General features: G+C 49.8%; 1 protein-coding gene and 2 long non-coding RNA genes across 4 annotated transcripts; 1 reads left to right on the top strand and 2 right to left on the bottom strand.

Moving 5' to 3' along the window:
• Window positions 1–1,917: 1,917 nt before the first annotated feature.
• TPRX1 (tetrapeptide repeat homeobox 1) lies at window positions 1,918–19,926 on the top strand. 2 transcript variants are annotated; one of them, XM_077980731.1, is made up of 4 exons: window positions 1,918–1,997; window positions 2,427–2,497; window positions 18,058–18,227; window positions 18,768–19,926. In XM_077980731.1, exons 1-4 carry the CDS (start codon window positions 1,918–1,920, stop codon window positions 19,791–19,793), a joined length of 1,347 nt encoding a protein of 448 aa, XP_077836857.1. In that variant the 3' UTR covers window positions 19,794–19,926. The 2 variants fall into 2 exon arrangements, with proteins under 2 accessions (XP_077836857.1, XP_077836858.1); XM_077980732.1 differs by lacking the exons at window positions 1,918–1,997; window positions 2,427–2,497 and adding an exon at window positions 17,311–17,335.
• Window positions 16,045–17,271, bottom strand: LOC106994809 (uncharacterized). Its single transcript, XR_001441499.3, has 3 exons — window positions 17,132–17,271; window positions 16,636–16,698; window positions 16,045–16,182 (listed from the first exon to the last, which is right to left on the bottom strand). It is a non-coding gene; the product is annotated as an uncharacterized LOC106994809 (long non-coding RNA).
• LOC144337208 (uncharacterized) lies at window positions 17,312–18,431 on the bottom strand. Its single transcript, XR_013410008.1, has 3 exons — window positions 18,293–18,431; window positions 17,650–17,770; window positions 17,312–17,446 (listed from the first exon to the last, which is right to left on the bottom strand). It is a non-coding gene; the product is annotated as an uncharacterized LOC144337208 (long non-coding RNA).
• Window positions 19,927–26,460: the final 6,534 nt, after the last annotated feature.

Raw genomic sequence — 26,460 nt, 5'->3', positions numbered from 1 at the left:
CCATCTCTCTACACACCATTGGTCTTTGTCTGGTTTCTCTGGACCTCAGTTTCTTTTCCTTTGGGCCTCAGGCTGTGGCATTTCTGCCTGCTTGCCTGAATACCCCTCTTTCATTCTCCATCAGCTCCTCTCCGTCCCTGTCTTTGTTGATGAACCTGCATTACCACCTTGGTCTCTCTTATTCTTTCCCTCTCTTTCTCTGTCTCTCCCTGTCTGTCTCACTCTCTCTCCCCTCTCCCTCAGCCTCTGTGTCCTTCTGTTCCTGTCTGTCTCTCTCTTTGCTGTCTTTCTGCCTGTCCACCTGTCCCTGTAACTCCAGCCTCGTCTCCGTCTCCCTGTCCTCACTTATCCACCATGCCTCTCTACAGCTCCAATCTCTGTTCCTCCTTCTCTTTTTCCCTGTCTCTCTCTCTCTCTCTCTCTCTCTCTCTCTCTCGATTCTTGTTTCCCCTCTCTCTGGATTGCCCTTCATTTTTGTTTTGTTTTGTTTTTGTTTTGAGACAGAGTCTCGCTCTGTCACCCAAGCTGGAGCGCATTGGCGCCATCTCGCCTCACTGCAACCTCCGCCTCCCGGGTTCAAGCATTTCTCCTGCCTCAGCCTCCCGAGTAGCTGGGAGGATTTCCTTTCATTTCTGTCCTTCTCCCCTATCTTGGTACCTCTGTCGCTCTGTATTTCCGATGTTCCTGGTCTCTGGCCCTCTTTGTGTCTCTCTCCTCTCGTCTGTCTCTCTAGATATTAATATCTCCCTGAGCTCCTGGGCCCCACACGGGTCTGCTTCACTTCCCCATGCACCCAAACACGCACGCACGCACACACAAGCACACACGCGCACGCGCGCACACACACACATGCCCAGTAATCCCTCCTTGTGGCTGGGTCGTGTGTCTCAGCCATAAGGGGCCCTTTCTTTCTCCTCCTCCCTCCCCCAAACCCCCTGCTAGGAGAGATTAAGGCTACAGGCCTGGCTGAGGAATCAGGACAGGTCTCATTAGCTTGAAGAGCCAGGGGTGACAGCAAGAGAGGGAGGGGCCGTCTGACCCTCGGCGACCGGTCCAGAGGCTCCCGATGGGAGAATCCAGTCCTGGAACAGACCCTCTGGCCCTGGAGCAGGGAAGGAAGGTCAGCTGTGCAGGGAGAGGGAGAGAAAATAACTTCTAACAGGATAGAGAAGGTGTCAGCAACTCTGAAATCACCTGCCCCTGGGAATCTGGGTACTGGTTGGCTCTTGGATCCAGAGTCCTTCCAGGGGCGAGGGTACAGAGAGGTGGCTTTCAGCTGGTCCTGCACATGGCCCTGGGATCAATTAAGCTGAAATCAAATCCAAGTACTTCCTCTCTGAGCTAGGTCTTCTGAGGCAAGTTGCTTTCCTTCTCATCTCCACCCAGTGGCTCAGGCAGAAATCTGGGCACTCAACCAGGCCCCCAACACCTTTCTCCCCACCACTCACATCCAATCCATCCATAAGTCCTGCCTTCTCTTCTTTCAGATCATTGTCCTACTGAAACAATATAAAGCACTGCTGGAAGAAATTAAAGGAGACTTAAGTCAGTAGTGAACTATATACCATGTTCATGGATTAGAAGACTCAATATTATTAAGAGGTCAATTCTTCTCAAACTAATCTTTAGATTTACTGCAATCCCAATCAGAATCTCCTCAGGATTTTTCCGTAGAAATTGATTGTCAAACTGATTCTGAAGTTGCTATGGAAATATAAGTGATTTAGAATAATCAAAGAAGCCTTGGAAAAATAAAACGAGTTGGAGAACTTATGCTACCTGATTTTGAGACTTATTGTAATGCACATGATTGCAGTTGGAAAAAGTGGGGCTAAAGATTAAGAAAATGTGGCACATATACACCATGGAATACTATGCAGCCATAAAAAAGGATGAGTTCATGTCCTTTGCAGGGACATGGATGAAGCTGGAAACCATCATTCTGAGCAAACTATCACAAGGACAGAAAACCAAACACCACATGTTCTCACTCGTAGGTGGGAATTGAACAATGAGAACACCTGGACACAGGGTGGGGAACATCACACACAGGGGCCTGTCATGGGGTCGGGGGTAGGGGGAGGAATAGCATTAGGAGAAATACCTAATGTAAATGACGAATTAATGGGTGCAGCAAACCAACATGGCACATGTATACCTATGTAACAAACCTGCATGTTGTGCACATGTACCCTAGAACTTAAAGTAAAATAAAATAAAATAAAGTGGGATTAAATTCTGGGGACAGTCTGAAGATGTGTGGAATACTGGAGGATCCTTGGATCAGGTTGTTAATGAGTTGCACTCCAGGCTCTGCTGCAGGATGGGGGACTCCTCATGCCTGTACTCCCTTAGCTCCCTAACACGTTCATCCTGTTTTCTGCAAAACTCTTATTGACACCTTGTTTCTTGTCTGCCCTTGTCAGGAGGATGGTGCCCTGTCTGTCTTGTTCTCAGCTGTATTCCCAGTACCTGGGACTGTCCCAGACACACCGTAGTAAGTGTGTGTTCAATAAATGTGAAAGAAATGGATGGATGGATGGATGGATGGATGGATGATGGATGGATGATGGATGATGGATGGATGGATGAATGGATGGATGATGGATGGATGGATGGATGGATGGATGGATGATGGATGGATGATGGATGATGGATGGATGGATGGATGGATGGATGGATGGATGGATGGGTGGATGATGGATGGATGATGGATGATGGATGGATGGATGATGGATGATGGATGGATGGATGAATGGATGGATGGATGGACGGATGGGCAGAACCAGGTAGAGAAACTGGCACAGAGAAATGGTGTGATGTTTCTGCAAAAGGACAAAGGGTCTGTGAGGTCAGACTATGGGACTACGCACTGGTGTTTGAATCTCTGGATGCTTCAGTAATCATATTGTTCCTGAGTTAATTCATTCAGGCTCTAACTGTGCCATGAATCCCGGCTTCTACCAAGTCCCATGCCTGGTAGTGGATGCATCCACCCAGCTCCTTGTCTTCACCGGACAGAGGAGCCTACAAAGGCTGCAGAGAGAGGCTGGTGGGGCTGACAAGGGAGGGCCCTGAACATGGCTGAGCCGGGAGGGTCTTGCCAAGAGCTGGCATGAAGCCACATGAATTTGGGTTTAAACTCTGTTCTTTTCTCACTGCATGGCCTTGGGCTCTTCATGTGGGCTCCTGGGCCTCAGTTTCCTCTTCTGCAAAGTGGATACAGTGACAAGCTGTCACAATGAGCCCTGGGAACCCCGTGTCCCAGGCCTAGCATGGGGTGGCCTGGGGTGGGAGTGGGAGCAGAGGAGGAAGCTGACCTCATCCAACTTCTAGGAACCCCAGGTAGACTTGAAGATGAAGAGCGGGTCTCTGGGGCCAAAGAGATTTAAATTCTACCCCTGGTTCTTCCACTCATCACCTGTGCGACCTCGGGAATTGACGAAACTTCTCTCAGCCTCAGTTTCCTCCTCTGAGAAAGGGACCTCTGAGCTCCGTGGGGCTGTGGTGAGTGTCCTAAGAAGCCATGTCGCCTGGTGGTCAGGAGGGCACAGGCTCCGGGGCAGGTGCTGGCCCAGCCCTGGCTCTGCCGCTGATGTGCGAGACAGAACTGGAGACTTCACTTCCCTCAGCCTCAGTTTCCTCCTCTGTAAAGCCGGGATGATACCAGGAGCCGCCTCGGAGGAAGTTTCCATGGGGTTATGGTTCCCTGAGATCTTGTTCCCAAGGTCCGTGGTGCATGCAGTGTGTGAGAAGCTGGGACCCCCTGGAAGTCCTTAAGGTCTTCAACCACCTGACCTGTGGGCACCTCCCTCCCTCCCAGGCTCAGTCTCCCCTGCTGTAGAACGGAGTTATCTGCGTGTCTGCCCCATCAGGTGGCTGTGAGCTTTCAGGCCTCACCTGTGAGAACAACTGTTCAGGTGGGAACCTGGGACCCAGTGGGTGCCATACCCCACAGCTCTGAGAACCAGCCTTGGGCCTCCCAGGTTGATCCCCAGGGCAGGGACACTGATGTCCCTTGTTCCACTCTTTGAGGTCATAAAACATCAGTGCCTGGATATTCAACCAGGTTGCAGAAGACTTATACAGGCATTTCAAAAGTGAGAATAGCAAATAATCCACCAGTGTATGACACAGGGCTCACATTCATTGATCAACAGGGAAAGGCAAATGAAAAGCTCATAGTGGTAACTCCACGTCCCACCAGGACAGCTAAAATGGAAGACTGACAATGCCATGTGTTGACAAGGACATGGAGCATTCAGGATTTGCACACCCTGCTGGGGCAAAGTACTGTAGCTGTCTTTGAAAAATGGTTTGGCAGTATTTTTTAAAGTTCAGTATATGACTCAGTGCCTTCATTCCTTGGTACATACCCAACAGAAACTCTGTCTTGTTTCACCAAAAAGATGAGAACAATAATGTCCCTAGCATCAACCTTCACAAGAGCCCCACACTGAAAGCTTCCCAAATGACTGTCGATAATAGACTGGATACGTTTTTTCTGCTGCATTCACTTAGAACAATCCTGCCCAGAGATAAGTCTGAAACTCCTTGGTCTCAGGATCCCTTTATGTTCTTAAAAGTCATTGAAAAGTTGGGCATGGTGGCTCACAGCTGTAATCCCAGCACTCCGGGAGGCCAAGGCAGGTGAATCGCTTGAGCCCAGGAGTTCACGACCAGACTGGGCAACATAGTAGGACTCCATCTCTACAAAAAGAAACATAAGGCCGGGCGCGGTGGCTCAAGCCTGTAATCCCAGCACTTTGGGAGGCCGAGGCGGGCGGATCACAAGGTCAGGAGATCGAGACCACAGTGAAACCCCGTCTCTACTAAAAATACAAAAAATTAGCCGGGCGCGGTGGCGGGCGCCTGTAGTCCCAGCTACTCAGGAGGCTGAGGCAGGAGAATGGCGGGAACCCGGGAGGCGGAGCTTGCAGTGAGCCGAGATCGCGCCACTGCACTCCAGCCTGGGCAACAGCGTGAGACTCCGTCTCAAAAAAAAAAAAAAAAAAAAAAAAAAAAAAAAGAAACATAAAAAATTACCTGGGGTTGATGGCACATGCCTGTAGTCCCAGCTACTCAAGAGGCTGAGGTGGGAGGATCATTTGGGCCTGGAGGGACTTAGGCTACAGTGAGCCATGATTGCACCGCTGCACTCCAACCTGGGTGACAGGGCGAGACCTTGTCTCAAAAAAAGAAAAAAAAAAAATCATTGAATACCCAAAGAGCTTTTGTTTGTATCAGTTATATCCATTGCCATTTACCTTAAGAAACATTAAAACTAGCCAGGCGCAGAGGCTCACGCCTGTAATCCCAGCACTTAGGGAGGCCAAGGCAGTCGAATCACTTGAGGTCAGAAGTTCAACACCAGCCTGGCCAACTTGGTGAAACCTGTCTCTACTAAAAATGCAAAAATTAGCCGGGCGTGGTGTTGCATGCCTGTTGTCCCAGCTACTCAGGTGGCTGAGGCATGAGAATCACTTGAACTCAGGAGGTGTAGGTTGCAGTGAGCCGAGATCGCACCACTGCACTCTAGTCTGGGCAACAGAGCAAGACCCTGCTCAAAAGAACAAAAAATTAAAACAGAAAGAAACAAAATAATATATTTATCAATCCATTAAAATAACAAAAATAGGCTGAGCACAGTGGCTAATGCCTGTAATCCCAAGCACTTTGGGAGGTTGAGGCGGGTGGATCACTTGAGGTCAGGAGTTTCAGACCAGCCCCGCCAACATGGTGAAAGCCCACCTCTACTAAAAATACAAAAATTACCTGGACTCAGTGGCACGTACCTGTAATCCCAGCTACTCGGGAGGCTGAGACAGGAGAATCACTTGAGCCTAGGAGGTGGAGGTTGCAGTGAGCCAAGATCGCACCACTGCACTCCAGCCTGCGTGGTGGAGCAAGACTATCAAATATCCATCAATGATAGACTGGATAAAGAAAATGTGGCACATATACATCGTGGAATACTATGCAGCCATTAAAAAGGGTGAGCTCATGTCCTTTGCAGGGACATGGATGAAGCTGGAAACCATCATTCTCAGCAAACTAACACAGGAACAGAAAACCAAACACCGCATGTTCTCACTCATGAGTGGGAGCTGAACAATGAGAACACATGGACACAGGGAGGGGAACATCACACATCGGGGCCTATTGGGGGGTGGGGGGCTAGGGCAGGGATAGCACTGGGAGAAATATCTAATGTAGATGACGGGTTGATGGGTGCAGCAAACCACCATGGCACGTGTATATCTATGTAACAAACCTGCATGTTCTGGACATGTATCCCAGAACTTCAAGTATAATAAAAAATTAAAAATAAATAAATAAACAAAAAGAAACAAATGATAAGATACACAATACATGGGTGAATCTCACAACTATAACACCGAAAAACAGAAGCCAGACATAACAGAGAGTATGTAGGAGAGGGAGAGACAGAAAGAAGAATACAGTATGATTCCATTTACACAAATTATAAAAACTGGCACGTGGGCACCATGCTATTGGAAGTCAGGATAACGATTGCCATTGGAGGAAGGGAGTGAGTTGAGGGATGAGAAGGGCTTCTGGCTTCTGGAGGGCTGGCTATATTCTCTTTTTTTTTTTTTTTTTTTTTTTTAGACAGGGTCTCAGCTGGGCGCTGTGACTCACGCCTGTAATCCCAGCACTTTGGGGGGCCCAGGCGGGCGGATCACAAGGTCAGGAGATCGATACCATCCTAGCTAACACGGTGAAACCCCGTCTCTATTAAAAAATACAAAAAAATTAGCCAGGCGAGGTGGCGGGCGCCTATAGGCCCAGCTACTAGGGAGGCTGAGGCAGGAGAATGGCGTGAAACCGGAGGCGGAGGTAGCAGTGAGCCGAGATCGCACCACTGCACTCCAGCCTGGACTACAGAGCTAGAGTCTCTCTCAAAAAAAAAAAACCGGCCGGGCGCGGTGGCTCACGCCTGTAATCCCAGCACTTTGGGAGGCCGAGGCAGGCGGATCACGAGGTCAGGAGATCGAGACCATCCTGACTAACACGGTGAAACCCCGTCTCTACTAAAAATGCAAAAAATTAGCTGGGCGAGGTGGCGGGCGCCTGTAGTCCCAGCTACTCGGGAGGCTGAGGCAGGAGAATGGCTGAACCCGGGAGGCGGAGCTTGCAGTGAGCCGAGTTCGCACCACTGCACTCCAGCCTGGGCGACACAGCGAGACTCCATCTCAAAAAAAAAAAAAAAAAACAAAAAAAACCCTTGGTTTGGGAGGCCAAGGCGGGAGGATCATTTGAGGCTATGGATTAGAGACTGAGGCCGGCCTAGGCAACATAGGGAGACCCTATCTCTACAAAATAAAATATATTAGAAGGGGGAGGAGGCCAAAAAAATAATTTTAAAAAATTAAAAAGAAGGTCAGGCGCAATGGTTCACACCTGTAATCCCAGCACTTCAGGAAGCCAAGGTGGCAGGATTGCTTGAGCTCAGGAGTTCGAGACCAGCCTGGCCCACATGGCAAAACCCCATCTCCACTGAAAATACAAAACATTAGCTGCATGGTGGTGCGCACCTATAATCCCAGCTACTCAGGAGGCTGAGGCATGAGAATCGCTGGAACCCAGGAAGCAGAGATTGCAGTGAGCCAAGACTGATCACACTACTGCATGCGAGCCTGGGCAACAGAGCAAGACCCTGTCTCAATATATATATATACATATAAATACATAAACAAACAATATTTGGAGCCAGCCATGTTTGCCTCTCAAAACTGTGCCCTCAACTACCCTGCTACACATGACCTAGAGTCTAAATTTAAAGACTTGCCCCTAGGCCGGGCGCGGTGGCTCAAGCCTGTAATCCCAGCACTTTGGGAGGCCGAGACGGGCGGATCACAAGGTCAGGAGATCGAGACCATCCTGGCTAACACCGTGAAACCCCGTCTCTACTAAAAATACAAAAAACTAGCCGGGCGAGGTGGCGGGCGCCTGTAGTCCCAGCTACTCCGGAGGCTGAGGCAGGAGAATGGCGTAAACCCGGGAGGCGGAGCTTGCAGTGAGCTGAGATCCGGCCACTGCACTCCAGCCCGGGATACAGAGCAAGACTCCATCTCAAAAAAAAAAAAAAAAAAAAAAAGACTTGCCCCAAGTCCCAAAGAAACACCGCAGGGTCCTCTCCAGCTCTTGAAATTTAAAGTAACTAATGGCTCAAAGAGCTTTTGTTGATATTGACTATATATCTATTGCTACTTACTGTATTGGAAATTATTTCTTTTTACTTTTTTTTTTTTTTTTTTTGAGACGGAGTCTCGCTGTGTCGCCCAGGCTGGAGTGCAGTGGCGCGAGCTCGGCTCACTGCAAGCCCCGCCTCCTGGGTTCACGCCATTCTCCCGCCTCAGCCTCCGAGTAGCTGGGACTACAGGCGCCCGCCACCATGCCCAGCTAGTTTTTTGTATTTTTAGTAGAGACGGGGTTTCACAATGTTAGCCAGGATGGTCTCGATCTCCTGACCTCATGATCCACCCGCCTCAGCCTCCCAAAGTGCTGGGATTACAGGCTTGAGCCACCGCACCCGGCCTTTTTTTTTTTTTTTTGAGACAGAGTCTTGCTCTGTTGCCCAGGCTGGAGTGCAGTGACGTAATCACAGCTCACTGAAGCCTCAACCTCCTAGGCTCAAATGATCCTCTCGTCTCAGCCTCCTGAGTAGCTGGAACTACAGGTGCACACCACCACACCTGCCTTTTTTCTTTTTCTCTTTTTTCTTTTTTTTTTTTTTTGAAGAGACGAGGGTCTCACTATGTTGCCCAGACTGGTCTCAACCTCCTGATCTCAAGTGATCCTCCTGCCTGGGCCTCCCAAAGTGCTGGGATTACAGGCATGAGCCACTGGGCCTGGCATGAAGTAGAAATTAAAAGTGTGGAATTAAAAAAATACTTTTGAAGATTTTAAATTTTATTTAAAATGTATTTTGAGCCGGATGCGGTGGCTCACGCCTGTAATCCCAGCACTTTGGGAGGCCGAGGTGGTTGGATCACGAGGTCAGGAGTTCAAGACCAGCCTGGCCAACATGGTGAAACCCCGTCTCTACTAAAATACAAAAATTAGCTGGGAATATATATATTCCTAGCTATTGGGAGGCTGAGACAGGAGAATCCTTTGAACCCAGGAGTCAGAGGTTTCAGTGAGCCAAGATCACACCACTGCACTCCAGCCTGGGCGACAGGGCAGGACTCCGTCTCAAAATAAAAAAAATTCAGTAATGTTGGCCCCCTTCTAACCCCTTAAATGTGGTTCCCTAAACAGCCAGGGAATATGCCTGTGTCCACTCCCTGCCTCCGCCGACATGGCCCACAACCCCCATCCCACCCCCACCCCCACCCCACCCCCACGCCCACCCCCACCCCCACCCCCACCCTGCCCTTCTCTGTCCCCTCTGTCTTCGGGTCTCCCTCGTCCTCTGCCGCCCCCTGGTGGCCGTCCTGGCGCCTGGGTCTCCCCATCGCTGCCTCTCTGACCCTGTCCTGGTCCCATTTAGCAAATGTTCCAATCCTCTTAGGCCCGGCCAGCCTCAGCAGAGCAGAGAGAATTAGATCCGATTTGGGGGTGGAGGGGGGCGGACTCCCAGAATATAATGAAAACTCCTGCTTGTCAGACCCTGGAAGGCGGTAGACATACAGCAACTCACACACTGGGATCCCACAAGGGGCAACGAGGAGGGGAAACTGAGGAACAGAGAAGGGGGGAGACAGACAGGCAGGGTGGGGGGACGCCAAGGGGCGGAGAGGGCACCTGGAGGCTGAGAGGTCTTGCTCCCTGCGCCTGGAAAGTGTCTTCCCAATTTGGCTCTCACTGCCACGGTCACCGGAGCGCCTAGTGCCTCCACCTGCAATTCTGGAGTATCTTCCCTCTCTACAAGGACCCGATTCTCTCATCCAGAGTTATTTATTAATTCTTGGCATGTGGTTTTTTGGGGTTGTGTTTGGGGGGGCTTGTGGGGTTTTGGGGGGATTGTTTGTTTGTGTTTGGAGACAGGGTCTCACCCTGTTGCCCAGGCTGGAGTGCAGGTGGAGAGCACAGCTCAATGTAGCCTCAACCTCCCAGACTCCAGCGATCCTCCCACCTCAGCCTCCCAAGCAGCCGGGACTACAGGAACACACCACTCCACCTGGCTAATTTTGGGAGGGTTTTTTTGTTTGTTTTATGCTTTTGTTTTTATTTGTTTTGAAACAGAGTCTCACTCGGTCGCCCAGGCTGGAGTGCAGTGGTGTAAGCTCAGCTCACTGCAACCTCCACCTCCTGGGTTCAAGCCATTCTCCTGCTTCAACCTCCTGAGTAACTAGGATTACAGGCACGTGCCACCACGCCTAGCTAATTTTTGTATTTTTAGTACAGATGGGGTTGCACCATGTTGGCCAGGCTGGTCTTGAACTCCTGACCTCAAGTGATCCACGCACCTCAGCCCCCCAAAGCACTAGGATTACAGGTGTGAGCCACCATGCCCAGGCTTTTTTGTTTAGTTTTTGGTTTTGGGGGGATTTTTTGAGATGGAGTATCACTCTGTGGCCCAGGCCGAAGTGCAGTGTTTCTCACTTAACCTTTGCTTTATTCTGTTTCTCTCTTTTAATTTCTGCCTCAGTGTGATCTCGGCTCACTGCAACCTCCCCTCCTGGGTTCAAACAATTCTCCTGCCTTGGCCTCCCAAGTAGCTGGGACTACAGGCGCACACTACCATGCCCGACTAATTTTTTGTATTTTTAGTAAAGACAGAGTTTCACCCTATTGGCCAGGCTGGTCTCGAAACCCTCACCTCAACTGATCCTCCTGGCTCGGCCTCCCAAAGTGCTGGGATTACAGGCATGAGTCACCATGCCTGACCATTTTTTGTATTTTTTAGAGAGACAAGGTCTCGCTATTTTGCCCAGGCTGGTCTCGAACTCCTGGCCTCAAGCAATCCACCCACCTCAGCCTCCCAAGGTGCTGGGATTACAGGCATTAGCCATAGCGCGCAGCCTATTCTGTGATTCTTTGAGTAAAGCACCTGCCTTCCCCCACTCGGAGGATGAGTTCCATGAGAACAAGGGCTATACCCGTTAACTATCTGGAGGTGCCTAGGTCAGTCCCTTGAATGTACAGAGCACTTAATAAATACAGGCAGTTCTCAGGCCGGGTGCGGGTGACTCACACCTATAATCCCAGCACATTGGGAGGCTGAGGTGGGCGGATCATCTGAGGTCGGGAGTTCAAGACCAGCCTGACCAACATGGAGAAACCCCATCTCTACTAAAAAAAAACAAAATTAGCCAGGCATGGTGGCAGGTGCCTGTAATCCCAGCTACTTGGGAGGCTGAGGCAGGAGAATTGCTTGAACCCAGGAGGCAGAGATTGCAGGGAGCTGAGATTGCGCCATTGCACTCCAGCCTGGGCAACAAGAGCGAAACTCCGTCTCAAAAAATATATATATATAAAATAAATTAAAAATAAATAAATAAATACAGGCAGTTCTCAGAATATTCTTACTGGTTATGTTATATGAAGTTGCCATGAACATGGTCTTAGCCAATAAGGAACCACTGCTCCCGGGGGAAATACAGATTTGGGGTCCTGCAAGGATCTGCTCACACTATTGTCATCAATCGATCAATACCTCACCCTGGTTCATGCGTGTTTCGGTTTAAAGACACCTTATTGAACATATATTAATATATTATTGATTCATTCAAATTAAACTCAGGGCTGGCCAGGTGCGGTGGCTCACACCTGTAATTTTAGCACATTGGGAGGCTGAGGCGGGTGGATCACCTGAGGTCAGGAGTTTGAGACCAACCTGGCCAACATGGTGAAACCCCGTCTCTACTAAAAAGACAAAAATTAGCCAGGCATAGTGGCAGGCACCTGTAATCCCAGCTACTCTGGAGGCTGACGCATGAGAATCCCTTGAACCCGGGAGGCAGAAGTTGCAGTGACCCGAGATCAATCCACTGCAGTCCAGTCTGGGTGACAGAGAGAGATCCTGTCTCAAAAAATAAAATTTAATAAAAAAGAGAGAAAGGACAGTGTTTCAAGAATGAATGTCCAGACACTGAGAGGAACCCCAATAGCAGAAAGACATTGAACAACAGGATTCTAGAAAGCAGGCCAGGCGTGGTGGCTCACACCTGTAATCCCAGCACTTTGGGAGGCCGAGGCGGGTGGATCACAAGGTCAGGAGATCGAGACCATCCTGGCTAACACGGTGAAACTCCGTCTCTACTAAAAATACAAGAAATTAGCCAGGCGTGGTGGCAGGCGCCTGTAGTCCCAGCTACTCGGGAGGCTGAGGCAGGAGAATGGCGTGAACCTGGGAGGCAGAGCTTGTAGTGAGCCGAGATTGTGCCACTGCATTCCAGCCTGGACGACAGAGCAAGACCCCGTCTCAATAAATTAATTAATTAATTAATTAATTAAATAAAATTTTTTTTAAAAGATAGAGAAAGGACAGTGCTTCAAGAATGAATGTTCAGACACCGAGAGGAACCCCAATGGCAGAAAGACATTGAACAACAGGATTCTAGAAAGCAAAAGCCAACCTCACACCTTCATCACCCTCACTCTGATCTGCCCAATATTGTCTTCAAAGCCCAAACGACTCCTTGTTGCCCGTGTGCCCCTCCTGAACCCCCTGCCCCTGCACCAAGACATACCCTCACATTGCAGAGGATGGGGAGGTGTCTGTGGGCCTCTTGGGGGCAGGAGCAGAGTTGAGTCAACCCCACCAAGAGGTCCACCCCATCAGAGCCCACAGGCATAGGGTAAAAGAGGAGACTGAAGAATTGATGGGAGGCCGGGCGTGCCTGTAATCCCAGCACTTTGGGAAGCAGAGGCAGGCAGACCACAAGGTCAGGAATTCGAGACCAATCTGGCCAATATGGTGAAATGCCGTCTCTACTAAAAATAGAAAAATTAGCCAGGGGTGGTGGCAGGCACCTGTAATCCCAGCTACTCGGGAGGCTGAGGCAAGAGAAGGGCCTGAACCCAAGAGGTGGAGGTTGCAGTGAGCCAAGATCCTGCCACTGCACTCCAGCCTGGGTGACAGAGCGAGACTGTCTCAAAAAAAAAAAAAAAAAAAATTGATGGATAAGGAGAGAGCCATTGTTTCTGTTCTGAAGGAATCAAATACGAATGGATTTATTTATTTATTTATTTATTTGAGATGGAGTCTTACTCTGTCACCTAGGCTGGAGTGCAGTGGCACAATCTCGGCTCACTGCAGCCTCTGCTTCCCGGGTTCAAGCGATTCTCCTGCCTCAGCCTCCCGAGTAGCTGGGACTACAGGCGCCCTCCACCATGTGCAGTTCATTTTTGTATTTCTGGTAGAGACGGGGTTTCACCATGTTGGCCAGACTGGTCTTGAACTCCTGACCTCAGATGATCCTCCAGCCTCAGTCTCCCAAAGTGCTGGGATTACAGGTGTGAGTCATTGCGCCTGGCCAAGAATGGATTTCATAATCCCTTCTGCATGCTTTTCCACCTGCTTCATTCCCACCTACGTTGCTTTTGCCCCAGGCTCCGGAAGACCTCCCTCCATCTACGTGACTCTAGGAATTTGGTCATTGCCTGGGAAGGCCCAGGAGGAATCTCCAGAAATTCCGTCCAACCCTGAAGACACATCAAGACGAGAGAAGGCATAGGGACTTCTGTGGGCAGGGTGCTGACGAGCCCTCGGGTGGCATTCAAGGCCAGAAATGCTTCTTGTTTTCCAGGTTGTCCCTTAAAAAATCATAATTATAAGCAGCAGGAAATAGAGAAAATAGACATTCCCCATCATCTCTGGGTACTTACTTTTGCAGGAGTTTTTATCATTGTTATTTATTGTTCATTCAAATATATTACGGGCCAGACAAGGTGGCTCATGCCTCTAATCTCAGCACTTTGGGAGGCCAATGTGGATGGATCACTTGAGGTCAGGAGTTAGAGATCAGCCTGGGCAACATGGCAAAACCCCGTCTCTACAAAAAATACAAAAATTAGCCAGGCGTAGTGGCGCAGGCGCCTGTCCTCCCAGCTACTTGGGAGGCTGAGGTGGGAGAAGGGCTTGAGCCAAGGAGGCAGAGGTTACAGTGAGCCGAGATCGTGCCAGTGCAATCCAGCCTGGGTGACAGAGTGAGATCCTGTCTCCAAAAAAAAGAAAAGGAAAGAAAAGAAAATATATATATGTAGAATATGTATATATTTTTGTATGTGCTTATTAAATGTATACATTCTTCAAAATAAACAACGTGCCTGAGACAGCATTCGACATGGAAAACACAAACTCAATCCTTTAGTTCATTATTAGTCAGCAACTTTGAGCTTTTCCTATTATAGACATGGGAATTCGGGAGGAATAAAAAAAAAAAGCCCAACAAAGTGTCTGCATTCAAGACACATTTATTTCAGTAAACAGCAAGCAGACATCCAACAGGCAAACAAAACAAAAAATACATTAAAAATCATCATTTGTTACTAATTGGTTACCCCTGCATCCCTTTTTTCAACTTTTATTACCACTCCATAGTCTGAGGTTGCCACAAATTAATCATCTTCTAATTTGTGGGCGTGAGTTAATCCAACTAACTCAGTTGATATTTCAAAGAAATGCTACACTGAACACTGATATCTGCGCTTATTCACAGGGGAGCAAGAATTTTCCCAGGATAAGTCTTACAATAAATAATTGAGGGCAGGCACGGTGGCTCATACCTGTAATCCCAGCACTTTGGGAGGTCAAGGTGCACAGATCACCTGAGGTCAGAAGTTCACATGGTGAAACTCCATCTCTACTAAAAATACAAAAAAAAAAAAAAAAATTAGCCGGGTGTGGTGGCAGGCGCCTGTAGTCCCAGCCACTCGGAAGGCTAAGGCAGGAGAATCGCTTGAATCCAAGAGGCAGAGATTGCAGTAAGCCAAGATCACACCACTGCACTTTAGTCTAGGTGACAGATCGAGACTCAGTCTCAATAAATAAATAAATAAAATAAGAAAATTGGCCGGGCGTGGTGGCTCACGACTGTAATCCCAGCACTTTGGGAGGCTGAGGTGGGCGGATCACTTGAAGTCAGGCATTCAAGACCAGCCTGGCCAACATGGTGAAACCCTGTCTCTACTAAAAATAACATAAAATTGACTGGGCGTGGTGGTGTGCGCCTGTAATCCCAGCTACTCGGAAGGCTGAGGCAGGAGAATCACTTGAACCTAGAGGTGAGGTTGCAGGGAGCCAAGATCACGCCACTACTGCACTCCAGCCTGGGTGATAGAGCAAGAGTCCATCTCAAAAAAATAAATAAATAAATGGTTTTTAGTCTATTTGCAGAGTTGTGCCTCCATCACTACAGTCAATTTTAGAACATTTTTCACCATGCCCGGGAGCTATCCCCGTAGCTATTCCCAGTTGGTCCCAATTTTCCCTTCTCCCCAACCCCTAGCAACCACTAATCTGCTTTCTGTCCCTATGGATTTGCCTATTCTGGACACTTCGTATAAATAGAATCATATATGTGCTTTTCAGTCTGGCTTCTTTCACTTGGCTTCATGTTGGCAAGGTTCATCCACGTTGTAGCATGTATCAGAGCTTTATTCCTTTTCGTGGTTGAGTACTATCCCATTGTGTGAATACAGAACATTTTGGGTTTCTATTTTTTGTGGGTTTTTTTTGGGGGGGGGCGTTGTTTTGTTTTGTTTTTTGAGGTGGAGTCTCCCTCTGTCACCCAGGCTGGAGTTCAGTGGCACGATCTCAGCTCCCTGCAACCTCTGCCTCCTGGGTTCAAGTGATTCTCCTACCTCAGCCTAACAAATAGGTGGGATTCCAGGCTCCTGCCACCACGCTTGGCTAATTTTTTGTATTTTTAGCAGAGACCTGTTTTTACCTTGTTGACCAAGCTGGCCTCAAACTCCTGACCTCAAGCGATTCGCCCACCTCAGCCTCCCAAAGTGCTGGGATTACAGGCACGAGCCACCGCACCCGGCCACACGGCATTTTGTTTATCCATCAGTGGATCGATGTTTCAGCGTTTTCTCCTCTTGGGTGATTGTGAATCATGCTGCCGTGAACTTGCTTATATTTAAATGTCTGTTTTCACAAAATAGTACCAGTGAGCTTGTTCATCTGTTTATGTCTTTATTGGCCAAATAAATAGCCATGGTGCAAAATCTCCGTGGTCACCACTGTGTTCCCAGCATGTCCTGTAGATGAAGCCGGACAACACATGCGATGAGGAATCATTGCTGGGGATGCTGCTTTCTACAACAGAACTCTAAGTAGCAGGTGAAAACAATAAGCCAGGCCTGTGGTAACAATGTCTACGTTTTATTGAATTTTGAAATTGATTGCATGAGTCATTTCTAGTTCCCTGTACCATGAGCCTTGTCAATCTCTCTAACCCCCGAATCCATGTGGGTCCTGCCATGGGGAAATGGGGACAGCCAGGTGTCTGACAGAGAAGATGCATCTCTGAGGGATCTGATTTCTGTAGACCAAGGTCATGGGTCCCCTGTATCTTCAGCAGCAGGTTCATTCACTCACAAGGGCAGACCAGCAGCGGTCCATGGGCACGTCCATCAGACCTGTGCCCCTTCCTGATACAGGGAGCCCCGTATATAAACTGGAATAAACCAGCACTGAGGTCATTTACTCACCAGGAGAAACCAGCAGAGGTCTATGTAAATGCCCATCAGAACTTCGCCCCACGGGCAAATTCACTACAGAAACCAAACCATTATCAGCAGGACCAATGTGTACCGAGCTCTGCTTACACCTATAGGCACCTGGGGGGCAATTTTTGGAATGGATAGTAGGGGCCAGAGTGGCCTCAAGGGATCAAAGAGGAGGCTGTGGGGTCATCCAGGAGGGAGGGATGGTGGCTGGACAAGGCGGGCAGCCCGGGAGCCGGGAGGAGTGGGTACACTCGCTGACATTGGTCATGCGGGGCCCCAGCCCTGGGAAGGAACAAGGATGACTCCTGGGGGCTGACTGGCGGTGCCTCTCCTGAGATGGGGACCCCAACCACAGGTCACAATGCTGACTCCCCAAGCCCGCATGGAATGCCACCTCGCCTGGGCCCACGAGGGTGAAACCAAGGCTGTGTTGCCCACTGAGGTTCCCCAGCTCCTAGCACAGCTTGGCAGGCAGTACCTGATCAGTGATGAAGGATTCATCCATCATTCAGCTCCTCCAGCGGACGGGACTGCAGGGCAGGGTGGGAAAGGGAGGGTCCCGGCAGGGTGGGCCAGGGTGGGCACAGCACAGAAGTGATTTAAGAGCCAAGCACTTGTCAGTACACACTTGTGTTTGGGAACAGAGCAGGACGCAGGATGCAAGACCCTGGTCATCGCCAAGGTGAGCAGGGGCAGGGGTGTGAGGGGTCTGAACTGATCCTGTGGCGGAGGCTGCAGAGTGCAGATCTGGGCAGCCAGAGCAGGGCTGGGCCTGTGCGGGAGGCTTCCCGTCCTGCAGAGAGGGGAGAACTTAGCGGCGTTTGGGAAATGAAAACCCATGCAGCCGCGCGGAGCGTCTCACGCCTGTGATCCCAGCTCTTTGGGAGGCCACGGTGGGAGGATCACTTGAGCCCAGGACTCTGAAACCAGCTGGGCCAACACAGTGAGACCCGTCTTTACCAAAAATACGAGTTACCCAGGGGTGGTGGTGCACACCTGTGTCCCAGCTACTCGGGAGACTGAGGCGGGGGGATTGCTTGAGGCCAGGAGGTGGAGGCTGCCTTGAGCCGTGTTCACATCACTGCACTCCAGCCTGGGTGACAGAGCGAGATCCTCTCTCCAAGAAAAAGACAGAAGGAAAGATATTAAACCAGCACCTATGCTGCCTGCCTTCCCTTCTGTGGGGTCCCTAATAATACAGGAGCTGTTATCATGCCCATTTCCTAGATGTGGACCCTGAGGCCCAGAGACGTGCAAGGTCTGGTCCGGATACCAGGCTGCCATCCGCGGTGCCGCCCCAGCCCACACTGCCCGGGCTCCTGGCCTCGGGCAGGGGACGGGGTCCCTAGGCGGGGCCGGGGGCTCCCTGGGGCCTTCTCTGACCTGTTTCCCTCCCGCCCCCAGGCCCTTCCCTGGCCCCGGACCCTCCAAGGAGACAGCGGCAGGAGCGCACGGTCTACACTCAAAGCCAGCAGGAAGTGCTAGAAAGTTCCTTTCAGAACGACCAGTACCCGAACTACCACAAGCGACAGAAACTGGCGGAGGAACTCGGCCTCAAGGAGCACCAACTGCAGGTCTGACTCCCACCCCCCTCTTCCCGCCCCAGTCACCCCAAGGAGCCTCTTCATCTCTCACTCACCGGGGCCTGGCCCGCCCGACCACCTCCTGCCCTGCCACGCAAGGGGTCCCGCCAGTGTAGACCCGGGCTGCATCGAGTCCTGTTCCAACTCTCTGCCAACCCAAACCCGCCCACAGGATCGGCCCAAGCTGTGCCCCACGAGGTCTCCCGGTGCCCAGACCTCAGGCCCCGCTGAGAACCCGCGGTCCCTCCCTCGAACCCTCCCTGGCCCCCCCGGCTCCCGGGCAGCAGGCCCCGCTCCTCCCCTCCCACTCCACCCTTCACCCCTCCCACCCCACCCTCCTCCCCTTCTTTTCCCCTCCCTCTCCCCTCCCTTCTCCGGGCCTGGGAGCCGGGGTGGGGGGGGCCCTCTTATGGTGGGCGCGGGGTGGGGGTGAACACAAGGAGAGGCTTGAGGCCGGCCCCGCCCCCAAGCGGCTCACCGGACCGCGCGAGGCCCTCCCTCACACCTCCTCCCTGTCCCCTCTGCCCCCAGGTGTGGTTCAAGAATCGCCGCGCCAAACTAGCTCGGGAGCGACGGCTCCAGCAGCAGCCGCAGCGCGTCCCTGGGCGGAGAGGCCGAGGAGCCCGCGCTGAGCCCCTAGTCCCTGCAGCCGCTGCCTCCGCCCCTCAGCCGGGCCTCTCGGGAATCCTTCCAGCGGCTGAACCCACGATCTGCAGCCTCGACCAGGCCTGGGGTGGCCCTGGGTGCAGAGCCCAAAAGGGCATCCCAGATGTCCTGGGTCCAGGCCCTGGCCCGATCCCAGCCCCAATCCGAGGCCCAGCTCAGGTCCCAGGCCCAATTTCAGGCCCAATTTCAGGCCGGGTCCAGATCCCAGGCCCACTCCTTGGCCCAATCCCAGGCCCAGCTCAGATCCCAGGCCCACTCGCTGGTCCACTCCCAGGCCCAATTTCAGGCCCAGCCCAGATTCCAGGCCCACTGCCTGGTCCACTCCCAGGCCCAATTTCAGGCCCAGCCCAGATTCCAGGCCCACTCCTTGGCCCAATCCCAGGCCCAATTTCAGGCCCAGCTCAGGTCCCAGACCAAGCCCAGATCCCAGGCCCAATCTCAGGCCCAGGCCCGATCACAGGCGAGATTCCTGGCCTAGCCCAGATCCCAGGCCCAGGCAGACTCGGAGGCCCAGGTCCCATCTTAAGTCCTGGCCAGATGCCAAGCTCAGGCTCACTTCCAGGCCCAGCCCCGATTTTAGGCCCAGGCCCAGGCTCAGTCCCAGCCCCAATCCCAGGTCCAGGATCATTCCTAGCCCCAGCCCCAGTCCCCTTATGGCCTGAGAGCCCCGATGCCTCCGACTTCTTGCCAGACACCCAGTTATTCCCTCAATTCACAGAGCTGCTCCCACCCCTAGACCCCTTGGAGGGATCCTCAGTCTCCACCATGACCTCTCAGTACCAAGAATGGGATGACTCTATGGGCCAAAAAGACTCAGGGTCTCTGTACCAAGAGGAATGTGGCTCTGTGAATGAAAATGACTCAGGCCCCAGGTCATTACTGGATTTATAGGGGGCCTGTGCCTGCAAAGTTCTTCAGATCCCAGTGGGCCTGGAGTGGCTGGTCCACACTGCTGGTGACTTTCTGCAGTGAATGCACCACCCTTTACCCACCCGGCTGCAGGCAGACATTTGCTGTCTTCACTGTGCAGCCATCACAGGTGGCCTGTGGATGTGCCTGCCCCTCATTTGAATTGAGCCTGAGCATTTCTCTGCTGGGATTGGAGTCACTGCTCACTGGGATGTTTGGCATTAGTGGATGCCGCTTGAGAGCTTTGTAAAGGGCTTTTCCCAGCCCTCCTGCTAGTCAGCATCTTCCCCAACACTTAGGATTGTGAGACCTTTTGATGTTGGTTGATCCAATGACTTGTGGTTTTGTTGTGGTTGTAATATCCATTTCCCTGATGTTTGAGAGGTTAAACTCTCACATGTTAACTGAACCTTAGAAATCCTCATAATGTGTCTCTTTGTTTACCCCTTTTCCTTCATTTATTTGAATGTATTCTTATATTCTCTTGGCAATTAAAGTTCTGCAAACGCCTTTCCTATTTGCATTTTGTTTCATTAGTAGCATTTCTTGATTTCAATGTTGTCTATTTCACTGTTTTTCAAATTACCTATTGTTATGGACCAGTTTGTCTTAATTTTTCGTTTCCGTCAGCAGCAGACTGATAACGCTGTAAAACACAATGAAGTTATTAATAAAAATTAAAATGGGCCAGGCAAGGTGGCTCATGCCTGTAATCCCAATAATTTGGGAGGCCAAGGAAGGTGGATCACTTGAAGTCAGGAGTTTGAAACCAGCCTAACCAACATGGTGAAACCCCATCCTCACTAAAAAGAAAAAAAAAATACAATAACTAGCCAGGCATGCTGGTGGGTGCCTGTAGTCCCAGCTACTCGGGAGGCTAAAGCAGGAGAATCACTTGAACCTGGGAGGTGGATGTTGCAGTGAGTTGAGATCATACTACTGTACTCCAGCCTGGAGTACGGAATGAGACCTTGTCAAAAAATATAAAATAATAAAATGACTTTTACAAAATATCTCAATATATCTGTATTTTCAAATTGAACAGAAAAGCTTCTAAAAGCTGGTGTTTCTAAAAGACCTCTGTTACTAACTGTTACTAATTGGAAACGAAGCCCACAGGTGGCACCAGTCTGAGGTGACCAGCTTACTGCTTTGAAAATTGCTCCATTTTCTCACTTTTTCCTTCTAAGAGTAATACTTTTTTTTTTTTTAATGGCTTGTCTAAATTATCTTTCTCCAGGCCAGGCACAGTGGCTCACACCTGTAATCCCAGCACTTTGGGAGGCTGAGGCAGGTGGATCACTTGAGGCCAGGAGTTTGAGACCAGCCTGGCCAACATGGTGAAAACTCACCTCTACTAAAAGTACAAAAATTAGCCAGGTGTGATGGCACATGCCTGTAATCCCAGCTACTCAGGAGGCTGAGGCGGAAGACTTGCTTGAACCCAGGAGGTGAAGGTTGCGGTGAGCCAAGATCATGCCACTGCACTCCAGCCTGGGTGCCAGAGTGAGACTCCATCTCCAAAAAAAAAAAAAACTTTCTCCAAGATCAGGTAACCAACAGGAGAAAAAGAAATCTTGCATTATCACATGATGATGAAGGTATTCCATTTTTTTCTCTAAATTTTTAGTTTTACCTTTCATATTTAGGTCTTTAATACATGTATAATTGATTGTGTATGATGTGAGGTAAGGATTTTTCCTTTCTCATGGATTTCCAGTTGCCAATTTATTGAGAACTTGCAATTTGTTTTGTATTTTGTCATAAATCAAGGGTTCATTAATGTATGAGTCTGTATCTACAAACTCTTTTGTTTTTTGGGTTTTTCTTTTTCTTTTTCTTTTTTTTTTTTTTTTTTTTTTTTTTTTTGGAGACAGTCTCACTCTGTTGCCCAGGCTGGAGTGCAATGGCATCATCTTAGCTCACTGCAACCTCTGCCTCCCAGGTTCAAGTGATTCTTATGCCTCAGCATCCTGAGTAACTGGGTTTACAGGGGTGCACCACAATGCACAACTAATTTTATGTATTTTTAGTTGAGACGGGGTTTAGCCATGTTGGCTACATTGGTCTTGAACTCCTGGCCTCATTGATCCGCTAGCCTCAGCCTCCCAAAGTGCTGGGATTACAGGTATGAGCCACCACACCTGGCTTTTTTTTTTTTTTTTTTTTTTTGGACATAATCTTACTCTGTTGCCCAGGCTAGAGTGCAGTGACACAATCACAGCTCACTACAACCTCAACCTCCTAGGCTCAAGTGATCCTCCCACCTCAGCCTTCTGAGTAGCTGGGACCACAGGCACACACCACGATGCCTGGCTAATCTCCTTTTACTTTTTGCAGAAACAAGTTCTCACCACGTTGCCCAGGCTGGTCTTGAATTCCTGGGTTCAAGTGATCCCCTCACCTTGGCCTCCCAAACTGCTGGGATTACAGGTGTGAGCCACCATGACTGGCTCTACAAAAAGTCTCTATTGGGTTCTTGGTCTCTATGTCCTTGCACCAATAGCATGCCACCCCTTGCCTCTGTCCTCTCCTCTCCTGCTTCTTTTGCCATCACCTTGCGGCCATCCTGGCCCCTGTGTCTTCCCACAGCTAGTTTTCTGACCCTGTCCAAGTCTCATTTAGCAAATGCTTCAATCCTCTTAGGTCAGGCCAGCCTCAGCAAAACATAGGGAGAATTAGTGCGGATTTGGGGGAAACATGTGACAGGCTGCAGTTGGAGGTGGGGACAGACTGCCGGGATATAATGAAAAACCCTCCTGCTCCTCAGAGAGACCCTGAGAGGGATGTACACAGAAAACCACAGTGAGACCGTCCCAAGGGAGGCAGAGCGGTGGAAAAAGGGAGAGACTGAGGGACAGGGAGAGAGGGAGGGAGGGAGAGTGAGGTGCAAAGAAAAGGGGAAACTGAGGCATGGGAGTCTCCTGCCCTCAAAACCAGAACAGACAGGGTCTCCCCGGCCTGTGTCACTTGCCATGTGACAGCAGCTGTCCTGTGCGCTCTAATATCCTTACAGAAGGTCCTTTGAGGCTGGCAGCCTATAATCCCTTTGCCTATGGGGGGTTACACCAAACCTCAGGGTGTTTAAGTGCCTTTCTGAGAAGACTGAAAAGATTCAGTCTGAGCATGGACCAGTCCACCCAGCCAAAGAGCACAGCCCTTAAACCCTCCACTCTATCGAGTGATACCAAGCTCATCTGCTTCTTGGACTCTTTGGAGGAGGACCTGTGGACAGCTGGATGTCTATGAGACTTTGGGTAACAACTACATCTTCTCCATACGTGTGGGGTGTAGCAACATGGAACTGTGCCATTTACATGCCCAGCACAGAGCCTAGCTTTCAGGAAGCTCGGAGTAAATGGGTGATCTTATTATTTTGCCATTTAGACACACCTTCCTCCCATATCTCTTCCCTCCTCTGACTCATCTCCTATCTCTCTCTGCCCTGTGCAGACCCGTGCTCCCCCTTCCCTCTCCTTCCCTAGTCTCTCTCCCTCCCTCTCAGCCCCTGCGTTTCTCCCTAGCAGGTTTCCCCGGCCTTGACCTAATCTAACTCACCACCTGCCCCAATCCTCTTAGAGCCAGGTGAGGCGGCATCTGCAGAATCTCAGCCGGGTCAGAGAAGAGTTGAAGGGGAGATGGGACATATTGGTGGATGATGTCATAACCCTTCTCAAGCCCATGCTGGCACCTTTTCATGCTTCCTTACTGGCCATGAGACTTCAGTTAAAGTAGGTGCTGTCAGGGTCTCCTGGAGCTCTTCCCCTATATAAACCCCAGAGAGACTCCTCAGGAAGACAAAATGAACCTGCAGAATCTCCTCTCCCTGATTTGGGCAGTGAGTGGAACAACATGTTGTAGATGTTCCACAGACACACCTGATTGTCTCTGCATATATGATGAAAAATGTAAACTGACTGGACGCAGTGGCTCACGCCTGTAATCCCGGAACTTTGGGAGGCTGAGGCAGGCCGATCACAAGGTCAGGAGTTCGAGACCAGCCTGGCCAACATGGTGAAACCCCATCTCTACTAAAAATACAAAAAGTAGCCAGGCATGGTAGTGTGCGTCTATAATCCCAGCTACTCAGGAGGCTGAGACTGGAGAATCACTTGAACCCGGGAGGCGGAGGTTGCAGTGAGCCGAGATCACACCATTGCTTGAACCTGGGAGGCGGAGGTTGCAGTGAGCCAAGATCATGCCACTGCACTCCAACCTGGCAACAGGGCAAGACTCCATCTCAAAAAAAAAAAGAAAGATGGGCATGGTGGCTCATGCCTGTAATCCCAGCCCTTCGGGAAGCTGAGGCAAGAGGACTGCTTGAGACCAGTCTGGGCAATATAAGGATACCCCATCTCTACAAAAATATTAAAATTAACTAAGCATGATGGTACACACTTGTAATCCCAGCTACTTAGAAAGCTGAGGTGGGAGGATCACTTGAGCCTGGGACAAGGATAGAGCAAGCCATGATCACTATACTCCAGCCTCGGTGACAGAGCAAGACCCTGTCTCAAGAAAAATAATAAATAAGAAATAAACATGTCCACAGGAAGACTTGTACAAGAATGTTCATAGCAACTTTATTCATAAAAGACCAAAACAGAAACAACCCGAGTGAACAGTTAAGCAAATTATTGTATGTCCATACAATGGACTATAACACAGCACTGAAAAGGAACAAGTTGTGGATACACATGTGATATGGAAGAATCTCAAAATCATTATGTTGGGTGAAAGAAGCCAGACACAAGAGGCTGTATGTGGTGCCATTTCATTTCTACGAAATTCTAGAAGATATGGAAGTAATCCGTAGTTACAGAAAGCTATATATGATACAATTTCATTTATATGAAATTCTAGAAGAGACAAAAGGAAATATTCTATAGTTAAAGAAATCTGATTGGTGGTTGCCCAGGCAGGTGTGGGAATGAACAGAAAAATGACTGCAAAAAGGTCCCAGGGAACTTTTGGGGCTGATGGATGCTTCTTGTTTGGGTGCCGGTATCATAGTTGTATACTTTATTTTTGATGCTCTTTGAGACGGGTCTCGCTCTGTCACACAGGCTGGAGTGCAGTGGCACAAACATGGCTCACTGCAGCTTAACCTCTCAGGCTCAAGTGATCTTTTCACCTCAGCCTCCCAAGTAGCTAACACTACACGTGCACACCACCATGCCCAGTCAATTTTTAAATTTTTTGTAGAGACAGGGCCTTGCTATGTTGCCCAGGATGGTCTTGAACTCTTGGGTTCAAGTGATACTCTTGCCTCAGCCTCCCAAAGTGTTGGGATTACAGGCATCAGCCACCAACCAGTTGTATACATTTATCAATGTAATTATACTGAACACTTAAGACAAGTGTGTTTTATCTAAAGAAAGCATCTATCGGCCAGGTGCGGTGGCTCAAGCCTGTAATCCCAGCACTTTGGGAGGCCGAGACGGGCGGATCACGAGGTCAGGAGATCGAGACCACCCTAGTTAACACGGTGAAACCCCATCTCTACTAAAAAATACAAAAAAAAAAAACTAGCTGGGCGAGGTGGCGGGCGCCTGTAGTCTCAGCTACTCAGGAGGCTGAGGCAGGAGAATGGCGTAAACCTGGGAGGCAGAGCTTGCAGTGAGCTGTGATCCGGCCACTGCACCCCAGCCTGGGTGACAAAGCGAAACTCCATCTCAAAAAAAAAAAAAAAAAAAGAAAGAAAGAAAACATCTATCTTTAAAAGTTGATGTTTTAAAACTCTATGAATGGGGCCAGGCGAGGTGGCTCATGCCTGTAATCCCAGTACTTTGGGAGGCCGAGGTGGGCGGATCACCTGAGGTTGGGAGTTCGAGAACAGCCTGACCAACATGGAGAAACTCCGTCACTACTAAAAATTCAAAATTAGCTGGGCGTGGTGGCACATGCCTGTAATCCCAGCTACTCGGGAGGCAGGAGAATTGCTTGAACCTGGGAGGCAGAGATTGTAGTGAGCCGAAATCACACCATTACGCTCCAACCTGGGCAACAAGAGCAGAACTCCATCTCAGAAAAAATAAAATAAAAATAAATAAAAATAAAATAAAAAATTAGCCAAGTGTGGTGATGCGCCTGTAGTCCCAGCTACACGGGAAACTGATGCAGGAGAATCTCTTGAACCCGGGAGGCAGAGGTTGCAGTGAGCCGAGATCACACCACTACACTCCAGCCTGGGCGACAGAGCGAGACTCCGTCTCAAAAACAAACAAACAAACAAACAAAAAACTCTGTGAATTTTTAATATGAAAGATTTTTTGGTGAAAGGGAGGGTTTGGAGAAGGGTTAGATGAGTCAAATCATGTAAATCTTAACACTGATTATGGTCAGTGATCAACAAACCATATCTGCCATTATTATGGCTAATAATAGCAGCACATACAGAATGTTCTTGGTCTTTTTCTAAGTGTCAGTCTCTCTCTCTCTCTCTTTTTATTTTTTATTTATTTATTTTTTTGAGATGAAGTCTCGCTCTGTCACCCACGGGCTACAGTGTAGTGACGTGATCTCAGCTCACTGCAACCTCCACCTCCCAGGTTCAAGCAATTCTCCTGCCTCAGCCTCCCAAGTAGCTGGGAATACAGGCACCCGCCACCATGCCCGGCTAATTTTTGTGTTTTTAGTAGAGTCGGGG

Source organism: Macaca mulatta, chromosome 19, assembly GCF_049350105.2.
Source record: "Macaca mulatta isolate MMU2019108-1 chromosome 19, T2T-MMU8v2.0, whole genome shotgun sequence".
In the NCBI taxonomy this organism is placed as follows: Eukaryota; Metazoa; Chordata; class Mammalia; order Primates; family Cercopithecidae; genus Macaca; species Macaca mulatta.
The sequence above is the reverse complement of the archived record's forward strand: the minus strand, read 5'-3'. Positions and strand labels throughout refer to the sequence as shown.

Excerpts from the sequence above, each read along its gene's own strand:
- TPRX1 (XM_077980731.1), top strand. The coding sequence starts at position 1,918 with ATGGATGAAGCTGGAAACCATCATTCTGAGCAAACTATCACAAGGACA. Across the intron at positions 1,998-2,426 it reads CCACATGTTCTCACTCGTAG|GAGGATGGTGCCCTGTCTGT; the intron begins GTGGGAATTGAA and ends TGCCCTTGTCAG. Across the intron at positions 2,498-18,057 it reads ACTGTCCCAGACACACCGTA|GCCCTTCCCTGGCCCCGGAC; the intron begins GTAAGTGTGTGT and ends TCCCGCCCCCAG.